General features: G+C 34.9%; 1 protein-coding gene across 3 annotated transcripts; it reads left to right on the plus strand.

Moving 5' to 3' along the window:
* The first annotated feature begins 919 nt into the window (after positions 1 to 919).
* Positions 920 to 19,344, plus strand: LOC127842703 (receptor for retinol uptake STRA6-like). 3 transcript variants are annotated; one of them, XM_052372375.1, is made up of 18 exons: positions 920 to 1,087; positions 2,328 to 2,483; positions 4,421 to 4,506; positions 4,928 to 5,055; positions 6,931 to 7,051; positions 7,561 to 7,621; positions 7,997 to 8,140; positions 8,894 to 8,982; positions 9,467 to 9,581; positions 10,022 to 10,094; positions 10,938 to 11,013; positions 11,470 to 11,551; positions 15,643 to 15,691; positions 16,078 to 16,195; positions 16,653 to 16,769; positions 17,503 to 17,666; positions 18,015 to 18,188; positions 18,545 to 19,344. In XM_052372375.1, exons 5-18 carry the CDS (start codon positions 6,993 to 6,995, stop codon positions 18,877 to 18,879), a joined length of 1,656 nt encoding a protein of 551 aa, XP_052228335.1. In that variant the 5' UTR covers positions 920 to 1,087; positions 2,328 to 2,483; positions 4,421 to 4,506; positions 4,928 to 5,055; positions 6,931 to 6,992; the 3' UTR covers positions 18,880 to 19,344. The 3 variants fall into 3 exon arrangements, with proteins under 3 accessions (XP_052228335.1, XP_052228336.1, XP_052228337.1); XM_052372376.1 differs by lacking the exon at positions 2,328 to 2,483; XM_052372377.1 differs by lacking the exon at positions 18,545 to 19,344 and having other exon boundaries at positions 17,503 to 17,728; positions 18,015 to 18,136.
* The last annotated feature ends 4,056 nt before the right edge of the window (positions 19,345 to 23,400 follow it).

The raw sequence follows: 23,400 nt of genomic DNA on the forward strand, positions 1-23,400 counted from the left end.
CCGTTAAGAGTCAATATCTGGAGAAAAAACACATAAAAATAATGTGAACAGTCATGATAATTTATGAACATTACAACATGATTTCTGGTATTTTATGTTCTTGTATTGTGTCAATTAATATTTTAAATGAAATGTTGATGAATTTTGTTTGTTTCAAACTTGAACACGCATGTCAAGGGTTTGCTTTGGATAATATAAAACAGAATATATTTAGGACTGATAGTGCAGAAGGGTTTATGCTTATAGACACTCTCTTGAATATCTTACAGGATAGGTGTTAATTTCTTGACAAATGAAAAACCAGGTAGCCCAAACCTAGAAGAGTTTAAAACCGGACTACCAACAAATCCTCCAATCACAAGTAAAATGTGTAAACCACTCAGTCATTCTGCTACCCAGATCTTTGTTTTTGGGCGACACTGTTCGCAACATAATTAATGGGAATATATATTGAAAAATCCATCGACCCTCAAATGTATCAAGTGGTTTATAAATATAGCGAATAATGACAGCTTTCACAATCGTCATTGAAATAATAAATGTTAAGAGAATCTACACGTGAGAGGGCTTTGTATAACACTTACATTTTGAATAAGACATCACAGTCGACAATACGAGATGCTCAGCAGCCTACCAGTCACAGCTAACTAAGATGATAAGAATATGCTTTAAGAAGAGACTATATTAGAAAGTACCTTAATTTAATAAGAAAACTGTTATAGAATATAAAGCGTTTTTGTCTGCCATATTTCATTTAAAAAAAACACCTCCGAATTATGTCACAAGTAACAAGTCGAAAGTCAAAAGTCGAAAGTCAAAAGTCACAAGTCGAAAGTCATTACTCACAACTCAAAAGGGCAGGTTTATGCTTCCATACTTACCTGTTCTTGTTTTCTTATCTTGTCTCTAACAGGCTTGTGGTCCTACCTGTATATGCAGATACATGCAGATAAAACATACGTTTAATTTAAACCGCGCTAAACCGCGCTTAGTCGTTTTCTGAAAATGATCGCTGTTTAAACCACACATGGTATAGGCAATAGCATATTTGTCAGGGATTATTTGCGCTACCTAACTCAAGGAGAAGGTAAGACCTTTCATTGTGAATTCTTTTTTTGAAATAAAGTTCGTAGAGCATAATATTTTTTGGGTTTATTTGTAAAAAAAAATGATTAAATAAACAAGCATTCTGTCATGCCAAATGATAAAGAATTAACATGCATTTTAGTTATGGACAAGTATCTGTGATTCCTCAGATCGATACTATTTATCGGCGAACAGTTTTGAAACTTTATACCCATGTTTACTATGTCACAGTAGTAATACTAGGTTGTTTATAGACCTACGTTTGCTGTGAAGTTAATAGCTATTTGTTTTCACAACTAAATAAGAAACGTGATTAAAACAGAACGCAAAGTATATGCTCATGCATCAGTAAATAATTGAAATTGAAGGGTCCCACTCGATCTTTTCGCAACAATGAATATCCTGCTTAATAGGAATGCATGCGCGATAACCTTTTATCTTTAGCAATTTTAATATCGTTGAGTGTGTAAATTTATGTAAAGTGTTCGTTTTGTTGTTAACAACGAGTTGTTCATATGCATGCTAGAATTTGTGCGCATCAGTGAATTCAATGCACATACCAATAGTGAAATACATGTTTAACTTGTGGTGACGATAAGAGCACTTTTTTAATTATATGTTTAATGTTATGATATGACTATGGACATGAGAAAAATCAAGAGCAACACTATGTATGCATATGGTTAGATATGGTTAAAGGGGCCTTTTCAAGTTTTGGAAAATTGACAAAATTAACAAGAAAAGATGTGTCAGATTCGCAAATTTTGGTTTTAGTTATGATATTTGTGCTCTAAAATATCCATTATATGCATCTTTGACGATTTAAAAACCTGAAACTTATAAAGCGTTGCAACGCGAAACGATTGGATAATTTTGAGAGTTCTGTTGTTGTCGTTATATTTTGTGATACTACGACGATTGCTTATATAAAGTATAATAAACATCAATCATTGTATGAGCACGGATGGCCGAATGGTCATTGGGATAGACTTTTACCCCAAGGGGCATTGGTTCAAGCCAAGTTGAGGGCTACTTATTTTCTTTCTTTAATTTTATTCTTTTTTTACTGGAGCTTTTTAGATCCAATGTTTACATTTGTCAATATAAAGCATTTAATGACAAACTTCAATACATGCCAAAATATGTGAAAAGGTCCCTTTAAGTCATTGGTAATTAGAATTAATATGAAAATAATTAGCTCAATTCCGATGTTCAAATTAATAATTAAAATGATTTCGTAGGACATGGCAAATTTAATACCCTCACTAAGTTGGCCTCTGTCGACGCCGCCGCCGACATCGACGCCTGCCACCGACGAATAATACCAGTTTTGTGAGGACAACGTGTTTAAGGCCGATCTGGTGACCAACTTTTCGCACTGGTTTATAATCCCGTCGGTATGTGTAATCAATGGTAATTCATTACAGGTGCGCGTACACACAATTACATTACGCATAGCAACTTGATCAGCATTTTACCGACAACCAGATTGTCGCTGCAGAGTTGTTGGTAATGCTTGCATCGCACACACGTATTCACAAACTTATATTCTATACTTTTCTGAAACGGAATTAAAATATTTGCAAGAACTGAATCTCTGCACTTTGAAATCGGTTTGGTAATTAATAACATAGGATTTGATGGGTAAATAAACATGCTCACAACGAACCTTTCCGGTCCCTTGATCAGTATTGTACCAAAATAGTCATTTCCCTCGCATTGTGTAAAAAGAACTTTATTTTTCATTTGCAAATTTGAACTTTAATTTTTTTGCAAAAGTGCTCTGATTATGTCTTCATAAAATGGTATAGAACCATTAATTGTGCTAAGCTTATATTACGTTAAGGTGTCTTTTGTTTTGTTGTATAACGTGTCATGAATCTTCGTAACTGTTTGATATTATCATACGAGAGAAATTTAATAGCAATAGACTGAAAATACACATATTACTTAACACCCTAAAAATAAATAAAATAAATATGGTATGCTACGTAATTGAATTTTGCATATTTTAGGCTCGACAAGTTTATGTAACATGAAGCAACAACGGACTTAATGAACGGAATCTCTTGCATAATCAGCAATCAAAATATTCGTAAATTAACCAGCAATGAAAGTGGCTGATAAATAAAAGTTACTGATTTATGAAATCATAATGACGGCAATGGCGTATTTAAGTAATCAGTATATAAATATGTCATGTTATTCATTCTACAAAATTAAGTGTGTTCTTTCTATGTTTGATATATTAAAATATTAAAAATTAATAATACATAATGAGTGCTGTTAAAACAAAGAATAAAATAAGTTAAACTGACTGTTTACATAGGAATAAACATTTATTAATATAAATATACATGTAAGCATACAAATGACTTAATATTTATTTATGTGTACATAGTATTAGATATTTTCCAACACAGTTAAGGTGTTACATTGTATATCAAAGACATCATAGTTTGTTATATCGTAAATAAACCTTTTGAAATGAGACCTAATACGAGAAACCTTTTTAAAGTCTCTATAACGCTCAAAATCAACGAAATTTTCGTAAAGTATTTCGTAAAATAAAATTAACACCTAAACAGTCAGTGTTCCTTATAGCAATAGCCACAATTTCAACGCTGGATGTGGTATGATTACATAAATTTTTGTAGATACAAAATGCTCGTTTTTATTTATTTGTGACCACAATTAATTCCATTTTAATTTCCCGCGAATATATCTATTCATTCAACACACGAACACCATGTTAGTGTTCATGTGTCGTACGAATAGATATCATTGCGGGAAATTAAAATGGAAAAACAACGAGCATGTTGTATCTATAAACATCTATTTTACCAGACCACATCTGGCGTTGAAATTTCGGTAATTGCTATAAGGAACACTGATTTTTAATTGGTAAGTTTATTTTACGAAATATTGTACGAAATTTTCGTTGATTTTGAGTAGTAATATTACTTTAAAATTAAAACTACCACTACCCATGCCAATAATTTACTTTGCAATTTATATAACAATATATACGAATATTATAATGTAAACAACCCTTGCAAAAAGCAAACTATGCTATCATTTATTGGACAATACATATACAAAGTTATCATAAATTTTATATAAAATGGGTGTGTAATATATGTACAATTTACATATTTGGTAAGAACTACCCACCTCGACATATGATTTAATGTTTCATTGACAAATATTTGCTATCATCATCGTGAAGTCATTGCTATTTTTAATAAGCGCATCACAATTCTTACTCAGAATTATAAGTTGCAAAACCTTGGGCCGAATACCCCATACTTACTCCGACTTAATGTGTTTACAGGTCATATTCCTGTTGGTGTTGGGGTTCCTAGACGAACGCCTCATTATTGCAAAACATATTCTGGGTGGACGTCCAGGCTTACCGAGGTAACTGCTGTGTTAAACTACTTACACTTTATCCCATTTAGGAATAAAAACATTTCTTTCTTTTTAAAATTTCACTGTATTTTTCTTTTTACATCGGTATTGAAAATTTATTCCTAAAAGTAGGCCAAGAATTAATACGCTGAAATAACATTTCATTTTAAGGTCATTACCTTCTTTTAGGCGTTAATAAACCTTACCTCCCACTATCTGTAAAACATATTGCGATTCTCTGAAATCGCCCAATGTTCTTTTTTGCGACAACATATACCGTTTGACTAGTGTTCATAGATTGGTAATTGTGTACATGTACATGCACGGACATGGATGTCATGACATGCAATTACTCGTTAATTTGTGAATCATCTTTGTGATAATTTTTTTTAATTCTTTGAAAATACAAATGATGATTTCACCCTTTCAGACCGTTCAGTTTTCTGGACGAACCAAGAAACAAGTGGGGCATTATCCTTGCCTTTGGTTCAGCAACTACGCACATCATACTGGTCACGACGAAGGCATTCAACGCAGAGTTTCCGATATGGGCAAAAAGTAAAATCAAATCGCTTTAAAATAGATCAACCTCTAGTCATCTATATGTAAATAGAGTATTCTTAATAAACGTTCAATGCGTGTATGATAAATAGTTCATACACACGAACAAACTGGCCAGAATGGACTATTTCAAAAAAAGCTAATAAAGGAACACAAAAACATATTTAGACGAGAAATCGTATTAACACCAGCTAGTATGTTAATTAGAGCAATAGCAGATATGCCTTATAATAACACATTATTTTTTATGAACTTTCTAAGGGAATGTCTCGGTCGAACTTGCATGGCATTTCAGAAAAAAGTGCTGTATTTGAAAATAATCTTTTATTGTAAATGCCATGCTAATAACGATATTAATTTTACATTCAGCTCACATTCAAATTCAATAACTGATGAATAGCAAATACAAAATAATATGTTAAATACGAAAACAAATATGTTTTTCTGACAATGAGCTAATGGTCGGACATAAACAGCCAATTTTAAATATGTTACGATTTCTAAATATAATATATATCAATTTCAACAAAAGTGTTGCTATCAATAACATAATGTTCGAACAAAAAGCATAAGCAATATACTGGGAAGACTAAACATACTACTTTTTTTGAAACAGTCCTGACAAAGTTTCACTGGAATAACTAAGAGTATTAGGTGTTGATGGAGGACTTTAGCAAGGCCAATTACTACTAAGCATCATATATAATGAACATGAGCCGTGTTCTATGAAGAGGGGCTTTGTTCTCGCGAGCATTTCAAATAAGCATTAGGCTTTCGATGCAATCGAGCTAAAAAATAGGTTTAAACTAAGAGGGGGTTAAATGCATTTGCGGTAAGTGTCGTCACAGATGAGTATGTGCAGTCCGCACAGACTAATCAGGAAGGACACTTTTCGCCCACACTGGTTTTTTTTTCAATAAAGAGACTTTATTGAAACAAAAATAATATCATAAAAGCGGAAAGTGTCGTCCCTGATTAGCCTGTGCGGACTGCATAGGCTAATCTGGGACGACACTGTTCGCATATGCATTAAACCCCCTTTTCACAGAGCAAGGCCTAAGAAAATTGATACTACGTTTTCTTATGAGCTGTCTATCACTTTGATACAATGTTATTCATGGTTAATGCAACTTACTGTCTAAGGTTAGCTTGCACCAAATAGAAACGCGAGCAAAAGAGTTTTACCGTGTATGTGTTCATAGAATTTTGTTTAGCTATTATTTGGCGAAATGTGGAACTTGTATGACATTGAATGACAAAAACAACACGGGACTGTGATTGACGCTGGTAATGCGGATACTTGGATAACGGATGACAACGGAGTGGTAAATGCAAGCCTCTGGTTACTTTTCATTTCAAAAGTGGTAGCAGATAATAAGTCCATAGAATAAGGAATACAGAGAAGCGGAATATGTGTATTTATTAAGTTAAGAGCTGTTAATCGTTGGAACTCATGGAATATATTCTTTTGTCACTGTTATAAACCATAATGAAATGTCTGAAAAATCATTTTCATCAGTATTGATGAGCCAAGTAATGTTTTGGTTTTATTCGAATGAAGTATGGAAAGCAACGATATTGTTGAACATTATATAAAAGAACGGATAACGATATATGACAAATCGAATCCCACCTGCATTGTACTGTCTTATCATTTATGCAGGACTTAAAGTTTTTTTATAATCATCCCTCGTACAAAGCAAGGGTACGAAGCTTCTGCTGATGAGAGCTGCTGAAATGAAGTATTTTGTTATAGAAAAAAAATATTAAAAAACATTGTAATGATTTTTTTTAAACATTTTTGTAGTGCAATTTCATATTCAGCTGTGGTGTGGTGTAGTTGATGAACATAGTGTATTTTCTTTTGTCTAGTTTTCTTGGTGTACATCCTAAGCCTGGAGACGAGTCTGATATGTTACCCACTGTTTGCCTGTATGACATCTCGACACACGCTGGTAGGGGCCATAACGGGGTTGCTCTACTCGGCCGGATGGTAAGTAATCTCTTATTGTCTCTACTGGTTTCTACCTTCATGACTTCTTGGCCAAATGGTAAGTATGTCATTCTAAGTTCCCCTACTGCATACCGTCTCGACATACCCTGACACGGGGTAATAACGGGGCGATTCTACAATGTATGCTGGTAATTAAGGCATTATTAGCCCCCACTGCATTGCTCTCGACACGCTGCTTTACTTTTCCGACAGTAAGTTAGCCATTATATGTCCCTACTGATGATTTACCTGCATGATTTAACGGGATGATACACTTGACCAGAACTTAAGTCCGTTTCAAGTTATTCTATATACATATATATTTTATATAAAAGTTATCTAAATTTTCTCTCCGAAAACAACAAGAACAGCATGTTTTATACAAGTATATACATTGAATAGGTTAAAAGGACGATTGTGAAGGGAATGTGAATTATTAACCCTGTACATTAATCTTCGTGTTGTCAAATAAATGCTCTATTATAACACCATTGCTTTCCGTCGTTCAGGTTTGCTTTCCAGATGTATAGGCTGGTTCTACAAGGAAGCTGCTTCGCCAATTACACATATGTAAGATTTATATAAAACATTACTAAAATGATTAATCAATAAGGTTTCATGTCAAAGCTTGAGTCACGCAGACTATATTTAGTTTGAGACACTAGTTATATATAACCGGTACAGACGCATGTGTCATGGGTTGACTTTCTGCTTTTTCGTACAGGATCTAAAAACAATTCTGCAGTAAGTTTTATTAAAAATAAAACATGTGTGATCCATCAGTTAAGATGGCTCAAAAGTTATTTATCTTTCTTATGTTTTATTTAAAGAAATGTGTAAAGTGTTAATTGTAAATTGGATGCATTAAAAATCATAATTGTCTATTTAAGTTTGCGTTGGACCTAGTTGTATTGTTCACAAAAGATGCATATGTTTGTCTTGCAGTTGGATGTGTATACGCCACCAGGTCCTATCATCATCATCGAGCTGCCGACTGCTATCTTTAGTCTCCTTGTCGTCATTAAGTTCGGCTGGAAGCTCTTTAAGTGCCTGAGGAAAAAGAAGTTTACAAAAAGTTTATATGAAGAGGTAAGTCCATACGTGCGCTAGTTCTGCAGTGCAATTTCGTGTTATGTAACCTTATGTCTCTTAGTCTTTCCACTATGTATTTTTGATCTGTTGACTTTTTAACATCCAGAGATTGCTTTAAACGGCCTCGTGAAAACACTTTGCAAAACCTAAATGTCGCAACCGTTTTTTCTATATGTTTTGTTTTTGTTAATGAGTGTTTTAGTTGAGTGTAATTATTTCATACTTTGAACCCAATTGTTCGATGTCTACGTGTGATAATAAATAAACAGAGAATACATGATTGGTGACTTTCGATATCGCATGCTCGCACGACTAGTCTGATGTGGGATAGGAAAATGCAAGGCTTGCCGATAATAATTTCTATTTATTATACTGCTTGCTTGTATCTAGAAATATTTCGAATCTGCAATGTTCAATACGTATCGATCCATGTTGACGTCATAAAGCATTTGCATAATGTGCCGAACTGTTAATCGCTAAATAATTGCTGGTTGTTATATTCCACTTGCATTTAGTATTGAATGACAATTCCTCTTACACAATAAGTGGCATAATAATTAGAATATATTGTAGGTTACTTTTGATATCACGTGATTTTCCTACGCAATACCAGACTCGTCTGATATCATATGAAATCAATCGTCAAAAATAATAGATTATTTATTATTTTTTTAAGCATTATTTATATGGTGCTGCCTACTTCCCTATATATCTTTTAATCACGGTACACCTTTTAAATATGTTATTCAGGGGAATAAAAAGATGTGCCGATATTGCGACGTAATTTATGTAAAACATCTTTTGAAGAAAAATCATACAAACGCCGAAATTTTGAACAAGTAAGTTTCTTATTTTTATATTGTGCAGGAGATTATTTTAGTCTCCTCGCAATCGTAATGATAATTGAAAACGTATATTTAATTTAATTGTATTTACACTGAGTATTTACCTTGCCTTATGTTGTCTTTTCATGAGCATTCTCTTCTTAAATGAAAACTCACATACAACGACATACACACACGCACTATTGCTTTTGATTTTGTCCGGATGCCCTTATTGATGAATTCAATAAATGTGTAAACTGGTGCAATAATAACCGAAAACCCTGGTATTATGCAATCTTTTTTATAACCCTGCGTTTTAAAATAAGACTTTTATACCAGGAGTTGTTTATTATGCGATCGTCATATTGCTTATTTTTTGTATATAAAAAGTATTTTTTCCCGTATAATCCATGTATGTGCTGAGTTGATACAACTGTAAACGGGTACATTTATTTGGGAATTCACTTGAGCTCTACTTGTGCTATAATTACTTCTTTAGAACAATGCCGCTATACAGGAAGCTGTTTAATCACATGACAAAGCCTGTGCCAGGTTTTAAGTTTCCTATTGCCATGCTCATCACCGCCTCAGTATCGTGTGTGTTTGTGTACTATGTAAGTATACAGTACAACCAAGTAAAGAATGAAATAAAATTGATTTCAATTACATGTCTATTACTTCTGAGATGTTAAGGAAACTTTTATTTACGTGGAGAAAAAATATAATGACTCGAATTTTTGTCTAAAAATCGAACATTTTTTCTCTATGGAACACATGTATTACATAAGCTTAACTGTACAATGGTTTGTACACATGTACATGAAAGTGGTTTTTGAATCATTTACACCCTTTTCAACTGTTGGTCCAATATGAATGATAATAATTCTGATATAATTCTTGTTTGATATTATTCATACATTTAGTAACTTGCCCTATATTTGCACAACCAGAAATAGTACCTCCGTCGAAAAAAAAATCTAAGTATTGTACGAGTACTAAAAATCATTTTTATGTATCACCACTTTTTATATTTATGAAACGATCTTCTTTTCAGATAACAGCATATTTGGCGTTATACATGGACACGTGGTTCAAACCGTTTACCGAGTATTATGACTTGATTACAGGTAAACACTCACCGCTCTCAAAGTGTAGAAACAAATACCTGTAAGTTTAAAACACGTCCTTTGTATGTTTATTCCAACCATGCGATCGTATTGTTGTATTATAGCACATGGGAAGAACCAACCAAAGTACCTTCAAATTGTTGAAGAATATGTTGACCATATATTTATATGTTAATTAATATCACATATAATAGTGTTTTTAATTGCTTTAATGATTTGTGCTTATAACTTGTATTAAAGGGATCTTTTCACGGTTTGGTAAATTGACAAAATTGAAAAAAGTTGTTTCAGATTCGCACATTTTCGTTTTAGTTATGATATTTGTGAGGAAACAGTATTACTGAACATTTACCATAGTCCAATATAGCCATTCTGTATCTTTTGACGATTTGAAAACCTAAAAATTATAAAGCGTTGCAACGCGAAACGATTGAATAATTTGACGAGTTCTGTTGTTGTCGTTTAAATTTGCGAAACTACGAAGATTGCTTACATAAGGTATAAAATAATTACATTGTGAATAACCGGCGGAATAGCCGAGAGGGCTAATGCGTTTTTACTTCAGACTTATTCCAGGACCCCGAGGGTCACTGGTTCGAGCACTGGTACCGGCTACTTTTTTTTTCTTTTTTTAAATTCTATTCTTGATTTTTTACTGAAGCTTTTAAGATCCAATGTTTACATTTATCAATATAAAGCATTTAATGACAAACTTCAAAATATGCCAAAATCTGTGAAAAGGCCCCTTTAATGATTTTTTTATAGCATTCGTATTCAGAAGAATTGTATGGAGCGAGTTAAATACTATCACGAATCCTTATGGAAACTAAATTTGTTTTGCAGCTGCCAACGCGATAGCGACCATTTTAACGTTCTTATGTGGTATGAGAAACATTTACCTGGTCCTTATTAACTACAGGTAGGTGTATTTGTGAACACTTATTATTTATTATTATCTTTTAATATATTATAATATACATCCTAATATATTTTAGTATAATTTTATCAACCCAAGAATCAATGACTCGTATATTTATGTAAATCGTTCAAAGCTCAAAGTCCCGAAGAAATCGTTAACATCTCAAGATGAAATAATCACATTTTAATGAGTATCGATACATTTTAGACCCCCAACCTGCTTCAATACGATATTGAAGTTTGTAACTTTCTTCTCTGTTAATCTCTGACAATATTATCATTATCTCCAATTTATTATTAAGGTTAAGAAATACAACATGAAAACCTCGAGACATTTGGAAACTCAAGCACTTTAGTCATCTCAGTGCGAGCTAAAGTAAAAGTAGTTTAGCTTTATTATACTTACAGCATATCTTTTCATGCATTTTTATATATAGTTTGTATGTTTGAATTTCAGACGAGACATGCGACGTCTGTACAGAGGTGATAGAACTTTCATTCCATCATCCCTGAAAAAGGCGTCGCCCAAAACATATATGGTATCTATCTTGTTGTTTGTATACCACTTATTTTACACGTTTTTTGCTCCACTGGCCAGAGGCCAGCGGGGCTTATGTCATGGTCCTGTGTCCGTCGTGCGTGCGTGTGTGCGTTAACTTTTCCTTAAAACATCTTCTTCTCCTAAACTACTGGTCCAATTCTGATGAAATTTCTCAGAAATGTTCCTGGGGTTAACCTCTTTCAAATTTGTTCAAATTATGCCCCTGGGGTCAAATTTGACCCTGCCCCGGGGGTCACAAAAATGAAAATTTGCTTATATAAAGCCTATTTTGTGAAAACTTTCAAAAGCTTCTCGTCCATAACCATTGGGCCTAGGGCTATCAAATTTGGTATAAAGAGACATCTAATAGTCCTCTACCAAATTTCTTCAAATTTTGCCCCTGGGGTTAAATTTGACCCTGCCCCGGGGGTCACAAAATTGAACATATGCTTATACACATGTAAGGCCTATTTTGTGAAAACTTTCAAAATCTTTTCGTCTATAACCATTGGGCCTAGGGCTATCAAATTTGGTATGTAGAGACATCTAATAGTCCTCTACCAAATTTCTTCCAATTATGCCCCTGTGGTCAAATTTGACCCTGCCCCGGGGGTCACAAAGCTGAACATATGCTTATATAAGGCCTATTTTGTGAAAACTTTAAAAATCTTCTCGTCCATAACCATTGGGCCTAGGGCTAATAAATTTGGTATGTAGAGACATCTAATAGTCCTCTACCAAATTTCTTCAAATTTTGCCCCTGGGGTCAAATTTGACCCTGCCCTGGGGGTCACAAAATTGAACATATGCTTATATAGGGTCTATTTTTTGAAAACTTTTCAAATCTTATTGTCCATAACCATTAGGCCTAGGGCTACTAAATTTGGTATGAAGTGACATCTTATAGTCCTCTACCAAATTTTTCAAATTATGCCCCTGGGGTCAAGTTTGAAACTGCCCCGAGGGTAACAAAATTGAACATATGCTTATATAAGGCCTATTTTGCAAAAACTTTACAAATCTTTTTGTCCATAACTGTATGGCATAGGGCTACCAAATTTTGTATGTATTGACATGTAATAGTTCTCTTCGTAGTTTGTTCAAAATATGCCCCTGGGGTCAGATTTGAAACTGCCCCGGGGGTCACAAAATTGAATATATGCTTATAAAGGTCTTATTTTTGAAAACTTTAAAAATCTTCTTGTCTATAAACATTGGGCCTAGGGCTACCAAATTTGGTATGTTGTGACATCTTATAGTTCTCTACCAATTTTGTTCAAAGTATGCCCCTGGGGTCAAGTTTGACCCTGCCCCGAGGGTCACAAAATTGAACATATGCTTATATAAGGCCTATTGTGGGAAACCTTTAAAAATCTTTCTGTTCATAACCGTATTGCATAGGGCTACCAAATTTGGTATGTAGTGACATGTAATAGTTCTCTTCTTAGTTTGTTCAAATTATGCCCCTGGGGTCAATTTGAAACTGCCCCGGGGGTCATAAAACTGAATATATGCTTATAAAGGGCTTATTTTGTGAAAACTTTAAAATCTTTTTGTCCATAACCATTGGGTCTAGGGCTACCAAATTAGGAATGTAGTGACATCTTATAGTCCTCTACCAAGTTTGTTCAAATTATGCCCTTGGGGTCAAATTTGACCCTGCCCTGGGGGGTCACAAAACTGAACATATGCTTATATGGAGTCTATTTTGTGAAAACTTTAAAAATCTTTCTGTCCATAAACATTGGGACTAGGGCTACCAAGTTTGGTATGTAGTGGCATCTTATAGTCCTCTACCAAGTTTGTTCAAATTATGCCCCTGGGGTCAAATTTGACCCTGCCCCGGGGGATCACAAAATTGAACATATATTTATATAAGGCCTTTTTTGTGAAAACTTAAAAAATCTCTTGTCCATAACCATCCAGCCTGGGGCTATCAAATTTGGTATGTAGTGACATCTTATAGTCCTCTACCAAATTTGTTCAAATTTGATCCCTGGAGTCAAATTTGAACCTGCCCCGGGGTTCACAAAATTGAACATATGCTTATATGATGCCTATTTTGTGAAAACTTAAAAAAAAATCTTGTCCATAACCATTAGGCCTAGGGCTACACAATTTGGTATGTAGTGACATTGTATACTCCTCCACTTAGTTTGTTCAAATTATGCCCCAGGAGTAAAATTTTACCCTGCCCTGGAGGCCACAAAATCGATTATATGCTTATATAGTGCCTATTTTGTGAACACTTTAAAAATTCTCTTGCCTCTTGTCCTTAACCATAAGGCATAGGGCTACCAAATTTGATTTGTAGTGACATCTAATAGTTCTCTACCAAGTTTGTTCAAATTATGCCCCTTGGGTCAAATTTGACCCTGTCCGGGGGTCACAAAACTGAACATACACTTATATGGGGCCTTTTGTGAAAACTTAAAAAATCTACTTGTCCATAACCATTGGTCCTAGGGCTACCAAATTTGGTATGTAGTGACATCTAATAAACCTGTACCAAATTTGTTCAAATAATGCCTCTGGGGTCAACGTTGACCCTGCCCTGGGGGTCACAAAATTGAATAAACGCTTATAAAGCGCCTATTTTGTGAGATTTAAAAAAATCTTCTTGCCGAAAACCATTCAGACTATGGCTACCAAATTTGGTATGCAGTAACATCTTATAGTCCTCTATCAAGTTTGTTCAAATTATGCCCTTTGGGTAAAATTTGACCCTGACCCGCGGGTCACAAAATTGAACATTATATACGCTTATATCTTGCTTATTTTGTGAAAACTTTTAAAATATTGTTGTCCTTAACTCTAGGACCTAGGGCTACCATATTTTGTATGTACATGTAGTGAGATATAGTAGTCCTCTACAAAGTTTGCTCAAATTATGCCCCTGGGGTTAAATTTGACCAAGCCCAGGGGGTCACAAAAGTGTACATGTGCTTAAATAGGGCCTATATTTAAGTATTTGCACATGCAGAGAATATTTGTTTCAGCCTTTTTACAGCAGGGGAGCGATACAGGGCCATCATGGCCCTCTTGTTTAATGCACCTTTTTATTTGACTCAATGCGATGTAAAAATGTATGGATTGTAAATTGAATGAATTGTAAGAACATTGCTAAATGGTAGATGTTGTGTTACACATTTCATATCGATATTTATTATAAACAAATGGCTAATTGGCAGATTATGTAAACATATTGTTAAACGGTCTATATTTCAAACACACTGCTTAGTAGTAAACACTTTTAACACATTTCGTAGTGGTAAATATTTTGGTATACATGTATATTGCAAATCGGTAGTTATCGGGAACAAATTGTAAGTTGTAGATTTATAAACTCAAATTGCTGAGTGGTAAATACATGTATTGTCAACGCATTGCTATGTGGTAAATATTGTCAACCACGTTGGTAAGTGGAAGATATTGCGAACTAACTTTGATGCTTATTCAGTTCATAGACAACAGTATGCCTGATATTTCCGTGACGAGAGCGGTTGAGTGTTTATCGATGGCGCCATATTTCAAATCTTGGGATGATACAAATGTTGCTAATTGTGCTGATTTTATTTATGACGGTGATGATGATTCTTTAATATGATGGTGACAATATCAGGATTATAAATATAATGAGCATTATACAAAAGATGATTGTGATTTTTATGATGATGTCAAATTATGCAAACGTCGATGATGATGACGACTACGCTCTGATTTCGTCACTGTCTAAATGAGCATGTTACAAGCACAACACAATTGCGTTTCGTTCCACTTGATATATGCACCATTTTAAAGCACTTTGGTGTTGACCAAAAATCGAACACACTTAAATTCGGATTGATTCGGATTGCCCATCTGTTTATACGATAGTGAACAACTGCAGTGACTCCAGCGCTTTGATTTGTGGTTAACGTCTTAAACACGAGTTACGATGCTCAAACCAAACAAGTAATTTAAGTTAATCAAGGCAGTTAACTAATTCCAGTCTGCATGAGCGAGTACCCAAAGATTGCGTTTTATCGAAATGTATTTGTTGTTTTGAAATATTCATATTACACAGTTACTGTTTTTCTGCATTGTTAGGCCCAGGGTATGCGGTTTGTTGGCAACTCCATCGTGGGATCGCTCTGGGGTAAGTTATGGGCCACATTACATGAATTGATTACTCAATCTTAAACATGGTCCCCGCCATTGCAAATGGAGTTTACGACATATTTTGTTGGTCATCTTTTAGAATCGAGATTAAGATCACATTTTCGGCTTTAGATGTTAGACTCAATTGCTAATTGAACATTAAATGGCTGTTATGGTCTTAAATTTTTAAACAATTTTATCGAATATGGTGTGTGCAGTGGCGTCTTAAATATAACTAGTACTATATCATAGAACGCAGTCTTTTTAAGACGATCTGAGGTTTGATAGAAAACAACTCAATGATTTAATGCTGCAACCGACGAAATAATCCTCGAATAGCAATTCTCCAATTGTATCACACAGTTTTCTGACCGGTCGTTGCAGGATCTGTGTTCGCCTACATGGTTCTATTTGTTCCGTTGGCTCTAATGATGTGCGTTTTGCGGGAGCTGAGTAAGGCGGGAATGATTCACCACCTTCTGAATAGGCTGCAGTGGCTCATGTAAGTCATGTAAACGTAATAAGCACGACTTTTCTTTCATGATCAATTTTAACCTTAGAAATCAAAATAATATGAAACATCTATTCGCAGTGTATTCTTTAAAATGTCGATACAACTTGGTTCAATAAGTTTGAAAGACGGTGACCCCAGCTTTATACTTATATGTGTTTATGTTGTTTTGTATTGTTCTTCTTTTTTGTACTGTTTTGGCAATTGGTCACTTGCCTTAAATAAAGGGCCAACCAATTGTATATAATGAGATTGCAATACTGCTCCAGCAACTGGAGTTTCACTTCTTTATATTAAAAGTTCATACTATAAATCGATGTAGCGTTTTTTTCTTTGAAATACTGTTAAAGAAGCTGATTGGCTCAACAGCATGTTGTGATATTGAACATTAACTGATGTTTTCCTTTATATAAAGATTCTTTGAATGCGTTTGTTTGTTTTTTTGTAGTTACCCTGTGTGCACAATTATCATCTTCAAAGTACAGATCGTGCTGGTTGGCAAGTTTTTCATGCAGCCGAAGTTGGACCCCGGGGACAAACATAGACCTCTCGCCATTGATAACAGGCATTCTAAAAATTAATAGTTTTAGTTATTTATATACATTTTTTTCCTAAAATACAAATCGAAAGATCAGTTAAACATTCAGCATAACTATCAGAAGTGCATACGTTTAACAAACAGCTCAGTTAGACGTCATAATCTATTATACATATATAAAAAATGCACCACTGCGGTCAATGTACTTTAAAGAGGTCTAATTTAAAAACAAAACGAGACTGTATTACGTATTGAAAATCAGAGGGAGTAATCACGGGATAATCAAGATGGTGACGTCTATGCAAAGACATGTATTTTTCGCCGTTTTCCCCTTTATTACTTGTATTTATATTTTACATACCGGCCACCTCTCAGCCATATCAGCAAGAAATTTACTAGCTTTTATTTCGTATTAATATTTTCTCTATATCTCGACTTACCTCGCTGCGAGTATATCGAGATATAGAGCGAATTTAAATACTAAATAAACGCTTAAACAGAAGTGAGCGTCATTTAAATTTAAAAAAAAAGTAATAAAGGGTATAACACGGCGAAAATAATCTGTCTCGGCATAAACGTCGCCATCATGACTCTCAAGTGATTACCCCCTCTGGAACATTTGAAAAGATGTATGTTTTGCATAAATACTTTGTTCATTAGAAATAATGAAATATGGACAATCGCTATATAAACGACATTGCAAATCATATCTATTTCATCATTGACTGTCACAATTATTAAAGATGAAATTTATCGACAGGATAGTCTATGACGTGTTCACTTTCTTCCTGGTATTCCTGAATGCAAGCATCGGGATCATCCAGTTTGTGAAGAGAGTGCTGCTTAGCGTCATCCTGGGCGCTTTCCTGATTCCCAGGATGGACAGAAGTCTTCTCATGCGCGGATATGAAACCATGGATAAATGTAACCTTAATTGCTTTGAAATAGCCTTAAATTACGACGTTCATCAATAAGAATGTTCATAGGTTCGCTGCCTTGGTTTGTCTATTATGTGTTGGTATTATGTGTTATTCATTGAAATAAGATCAAATTTCCGGCGCTATATTCAGTGTTTTCTGTTAAAGCACATAAGCAAACACACTCTTTTAATAGTGAGAGAGAGAGAGGTTTAATTAAATCGTGTGCATAATCTTAACTACTTCTGAATTATGTCGAGTTTCATGCATTTATTATTTTAACATACTGTAAACACAGATAGATAATTTAATGCATTGAACGAATTGCAAATGTTGATTGATGTTGTCAACACAGGCTATACAAACTACGTAGGCATGATTCTAGTGGACGTGGCCCATAATCATCCTGTGATGCGTGTGTTTTGTCACGTGTCGAAGGACGCCATGATGCGCACGCGTGCGCGTGCCACACCGACCACGGAAAATCCGATATATGGAGACGTACGAAATGTTGAGAATAACCATGAACGTAAGTAATTTAGGTTTTTCTCAATACACTTTGTTGCTTCGGTCCGCAATATGTTTAACGCCCACTGTTCGGTAACCAAAGAACAAAATGCCATAATTTGAACTCACTATATCTAAATTATCCTGAAGATATAGCCACGTTAGAAAGATATATATGCGAATATTATTAGTTATAAGTAATTCATCACCACAATTGCAGTCGCTTAACCAACATTCTAGTTTCCGTATTACACTTTGAAATATTTATCATTTATCATTTAAGAAGAATCTATAACTTTTAGCAGTCAATTAAACGACGGTTTCTGCGTAAGGTTACACATTTGACATGCAAAGTTTGCTTGTTTGTTCATATTCTAGAATTAAGCCCCGCAAGAAAGCGCTGGTACCTAATATACACGTTGTTAAGAAATCCACAACTTCAGGAATCACGGGTTCGTAGTAAACCGACCCCGCCGTCTTCCGCCGTCGTTGTTGACGTCAACGAAATCGAGCTTTCTACGAAATCGTTGGCAGACGACATGTCAGCAGACACTTTGGGCTGTCGTCTGCGGTGCTGGAAAGAACGGACATTTACAATACCTCCGAATATCACTACCAACATCATGGCGGCGCTGGTGGTGTTTGCGATCTTAATTATTTATGTCGGCCTTCCGTTGCTTTTAACAAATTTTTCTAAGTTGCTTGTCATCTGAATTCACGTAGAATGAAGAATTCAACCTTCATGAACTTCAATGATATTTTGGAATCATGCTGGTCAAGAGCAGAAATGAATCTAGCAAGGTTTTATGACTGAATAAAGCAACGCTTTGTCTATGTGTTCTCTTATAGCGAGTATGAACCACGAGTTATGGTTGTAAAATATGGTTGTTTTGTATAATGGTATTAAATTTATGTTTATAACAATCTCACATATGTCATTGGAAGAAAAATTGTTCATTTTTTATATCTAGGATGCATGTCCGTTATTAAAATTATCCTGTTACCGCTGTCGGCCTTAACCACATCAGTAGCTTTACTTGATCACATTGGGTGTATAAGGTCTTTGTGCGACAGCGCAATACAAACAAGAAAGTTTTACCATTAAAACTGAATTATCGCCCCTTGATCTTTGCGTTATTTAATCCTAAAGCGTAGCCGAAATAAAGACGTGAATTTAATGCAATTTGTTTTTTATTTAAAGACCCATTGATATATAACTTTGATACAGATATTACAATATTACAACAAATGATATATTCCTTATTAAAAATAATATATTTCTTCCGGTATTTTATATTGGTAATACCATCAACATATATTCAGTTCGATGATGATTTAAAGGGGCCGTTTAACATATTTTGGCATGTTTTGAAGCTTGTCATTAAATGCTTTATATTGATAAATTAAAACATTTGAACTAAAAATATCCAGTAAAAAAACAATAACACAATTTAAACAAGAGGGCCAAGATGACCATAGTTCGATCACATGAGAGGAGTCGGTTCATTCAATCTTTACCAAACTTCAAACTTGACCTAGATATTGTCCAGACAAACATCCTGGTCAAGTTTTATCATTATTGAACCAAAACTCTGGCGTATGGAGTGTTTTTGTTTTTGTAAGATTTGACCTCGTGACCTGTATTTTGAGTTGACCCCCCTTACCAAACATCAAACTCTGCTTACAAAAATAAATATTTTGACCAAGATTCATAAAATCTGAAACAAAACTGTGACCTCTAGAGTGTTTACGAGGCTTTTGTATAATATTATGAAAATTTGGACAATCTAAGGGTAATAATTATGGCATTAATTATGTAATTTTGCTTATTATCAAACTTGCCTGAGATCTTTCAGCAACTTTGATAAAGAATGCTTGAGAAATGTGAATGCTAGAGTGTTTACAAACCAAAGGTGGACAGGCGGACGGCGGACAAAGACCAATCCTAAAACCCCACCTGAGCAAATCAGGTGAGCTAAAAGGTGTGTTTCACCGATCTGAGCCATTTTCCAACATGTCCGAAAAATCAATAAAACCAATGTATTGACTAAGTTTCACTATGATTAGGCAAAAAATGTGACTTTTATAGTGTTCGCTAACAAGGTTTCTCTCTAGTCACATAAGGAAAACTGTCCCAACCCCTGGCAGCCATGTTTTTTGACCGATCGGGACCATTTGCGAATTCATCTGAGATGTATATAAAACCAATCTTTTCACCAAGTTTCATGATGATTGGGCAAAAAATATGACTTCTAGAGTGTTCGCAAGCTTTTTTACTATATAAACATACGAAAACTGCCCCCCCCCCCCCCTGCCGGCAGCCATGTTATTCAACTGACCGAAACCATTTTCGAACTCAACTCTCATATCAAGGAAACAAATGCTCTGACCAAATTACATGAAAATTGGACCAAATGTGACTTCTAGAGTGTTCACATGTTTTCGCTATATACATATCGAGAAAAATGCCCAACCCACAAGCAACAAAAACCATTTTCGAGCTTGTCCAAGATATCATTGGGGCAAATCTTCTGACAAAGTTTCATTATGATCGTACAATAAATATGGCTTCTAGAGTGTTAACAGGGTTTTACTATAGCTATATAAGGAAAAATGCCACGCCCCTTGGCGGCCATATTTTTCCACCAACCGAAACAATTTTCGAACGCATCCAAGATATCATTGTGACAAATCGTCTGACCAAGTTTCATGAAGATCGGAAAATAAATGTGGCCTCTAGAGTGTTAATAAGGTTTTACTAAAGAAATATATAGCCATATTAGGAAAAATGCCCCGCCCCCTGGTGGTCATGTTTTTAAGGCGACCGAAACCATTTCCAAACTCATCCAAGATATAATTGAGACAAATCTTCTGACAAAGTGTCATGAAAATCGGAAAATAAATGTGACCTCTAGAGTATTATCACGGTTTTACTATAGCCATATTAGGAAAAATGCCCCGCCCCTTGGCAGCCATGTTTTTCAAGCAACAGGCATCATTTTTGAACTCGTCCAAGATATTATTTGGACAAATCTTCTGACCAAGTTTCACAAAGATCGGACAATAAATGTGGTCTCTAGAGTGTTAACAAGATTTTACTGAAGCCATATATAGCCATATAAGGAAAAATGCCCCGCCCCTTGGCAGCCATGTTTTTCAAGCAAACGTAACCATTTTCGAACTCATCCAAGATATCATTGAGACCAATCTTCTGACCAAATTTTATGACGATTGGACAATAAATGTTGCTTCTAGAATGTTAACAAGGTTTTACTATAGCCATATATAGCCATAAACGAAAAAATGCCCCGCCCCTTGGCAGCCATGTTTTTCAAGCAAATGTAACCATTTTCGAACTTATCCAAGATATCATTGAGACCAATCTTCTGACCTAATTTCATGAAGATTGGACAGCAAATGTGGCCTCTTGATGTTAACAAGCTTTTAACAAGGGAGTTAACTACCAGTATTAGAAAGTATGAACAGGTTATCTTTCTTAAACATCAGACTGTTCACTTGTTTTAAGTATATACATATAGAGAAAAATGCACCGCCAACTGTCGGCCATGTTTTTTCACCGATCTGGACCATTTTCGAACTCAGCCGATATATCAATAAAACCAATGTTTTGACCAACTTTCATGATGATTGGGCAAAAATTGTGACTTCTAGAGTGTTTACAAGGTTTCTCTATAGCCAAATAAGAAAAACTGACCCGCCCACTGGCGGCCATGTTCTTGTTTTTCAACGGACCGGAACCACTTTTGAACTCAACAAACATATCATTAAGACAAACATTTTGACAAAGTTACATAAAGATTGGGCATGAAATGTGACTTCTACAGTGTTTACAAGTTTTTTTCTTTTTTTTTACCTAGTGACCTAGTTTTTGACCCGGCACGACCCAGTTTCGAACTCGACCGAGATTTCATTTGGACAAAGCTTCTGACCAAGTTTCATGAAGATCGGACAATAAATGTGGTCTCTAGAGTGTTTACGAACAAATGTGGACGGACGGACAGACGACGGACAAAGACCGGTCACAAAAGCTCACCTGAGCAATCAGGTGAGCTAAAAAAGGAAATAAGTAACCCTAAACAGGGCTCGAACCACTGACCCCTGGAGTAAAAAGTCTCCCGTCTAAACTACTCGACCATCCATACTCATGCTTAAAGCGAATGTATTTTTTACCTATGTAAGCAATGTTCGTAGTTTCCCAAAATAAAACTACAATAATAGAACTTGCCGAATTATTCAATCGTTTCGCGTCGCACGACGCTTTATAATTTTCAGGTTTTCAAATCATCAAAAGATGTATATAATAGATAATTAAGAGCATGGTAAATGGTCAGTAATACTATTTCATCAAAAAATATCATGAGTAAAACAAAATTTTGCGAATCTGAAACAACTTTTTTAATTTTGTCAATTTATAAAACATGAAATCTGTAAAACGGCCCCTTTAAACTCATAGCTACAAATAAGCAACCGCAACGCTTTTTGCGCATGTTAACTTTTTGGCACCGCTGTTAAATCCAGCTTTTTACCTTATTCAACAGCCAGTAGATTCGAATGTATAAATCTTAATATTTACTGGCTTATTTGAAAGAAATCAACACAACTTCATAACAGTTTCAAGATGAATGAGTATCGTGTAAAGGAAGTGCACTGGTCACTGATGGAAAATAGCCACTTTTTCTTTGCTGGTTTGTTAATAAGACACAAACACGTGTATTTTGGGTTCTAAAGCTTTTTTTCTTTATGAATATCCGTAATTCTGTAAGTTTTACTGTTAACATTATTGCCAGACTAGATGTGATAAGCAAAGATAATTCACTGTGTCATCCTTGATGTATACATTCAAACAGCTGATAGCAATACTTTACCAATTTGTATCGGTATGATTATGTGTTAAGTTCCTTGAACAGAAGTACATTGCATATCGCAGTGTTACAGGATAAGCGCCCCATCAGTTCGTCTTCCTAGTCCACCGTCAAATTGAATACGACATAACATGAAACTTCGGCTGCATCAGCTGGAAAGTAACCTTATAACATACATTAACGCACATGAATGTTGTTCAAATTCGATGAGGTCGTTAGAAAACTACGAACAGAAATGATAGAAACCATCCGGTAGAGTGTTGTATTTTCAGAGGAATAAAACACTTCATGCAAAATAAGGAATGTCATATTAAGCAAATAATAGTACAATCGTCTGAACGTATATCATGC

This window comes from Dreissena polymorpha, chromosome 8 (genome assembly GCF_020536995.1).
Source record: "Dreissena polymorpha isolate Duluth1 chromosome 8, UMN_Dpol_1.0, whole genome shotgun sequence".
NCBI lineage: Eukaryota > Metazoa > Mollusca > Bivalvia > Myida > Dreissenidae > Dreissena > Dreissena polymorpha.

Bases quoted from the DNA above. Each gene is read 5' to 3' on its own strand.
- LOC127842703 (XM_052372375.1), top strand. From the start codon at position 6,993: ATGACATCTCGACACACGCTGGTAGGGGCCATAACGGGGTTGCTCTAC. The intron at 11,552-15,642 runs GTATCTATCTTG...CTGCATTGTTAG, and splicing joins CGTCGCCCAAAACATATATG to GCCCAGGGTATGCGGTTTGT. The intron at 15,692-16,077 runs GTAAGTTATGGG...CGGTCGTTGCAG, and splicing joins CATCGTGGGATCGCTCTGGG to GATCTGTGTTCGCCTACATG.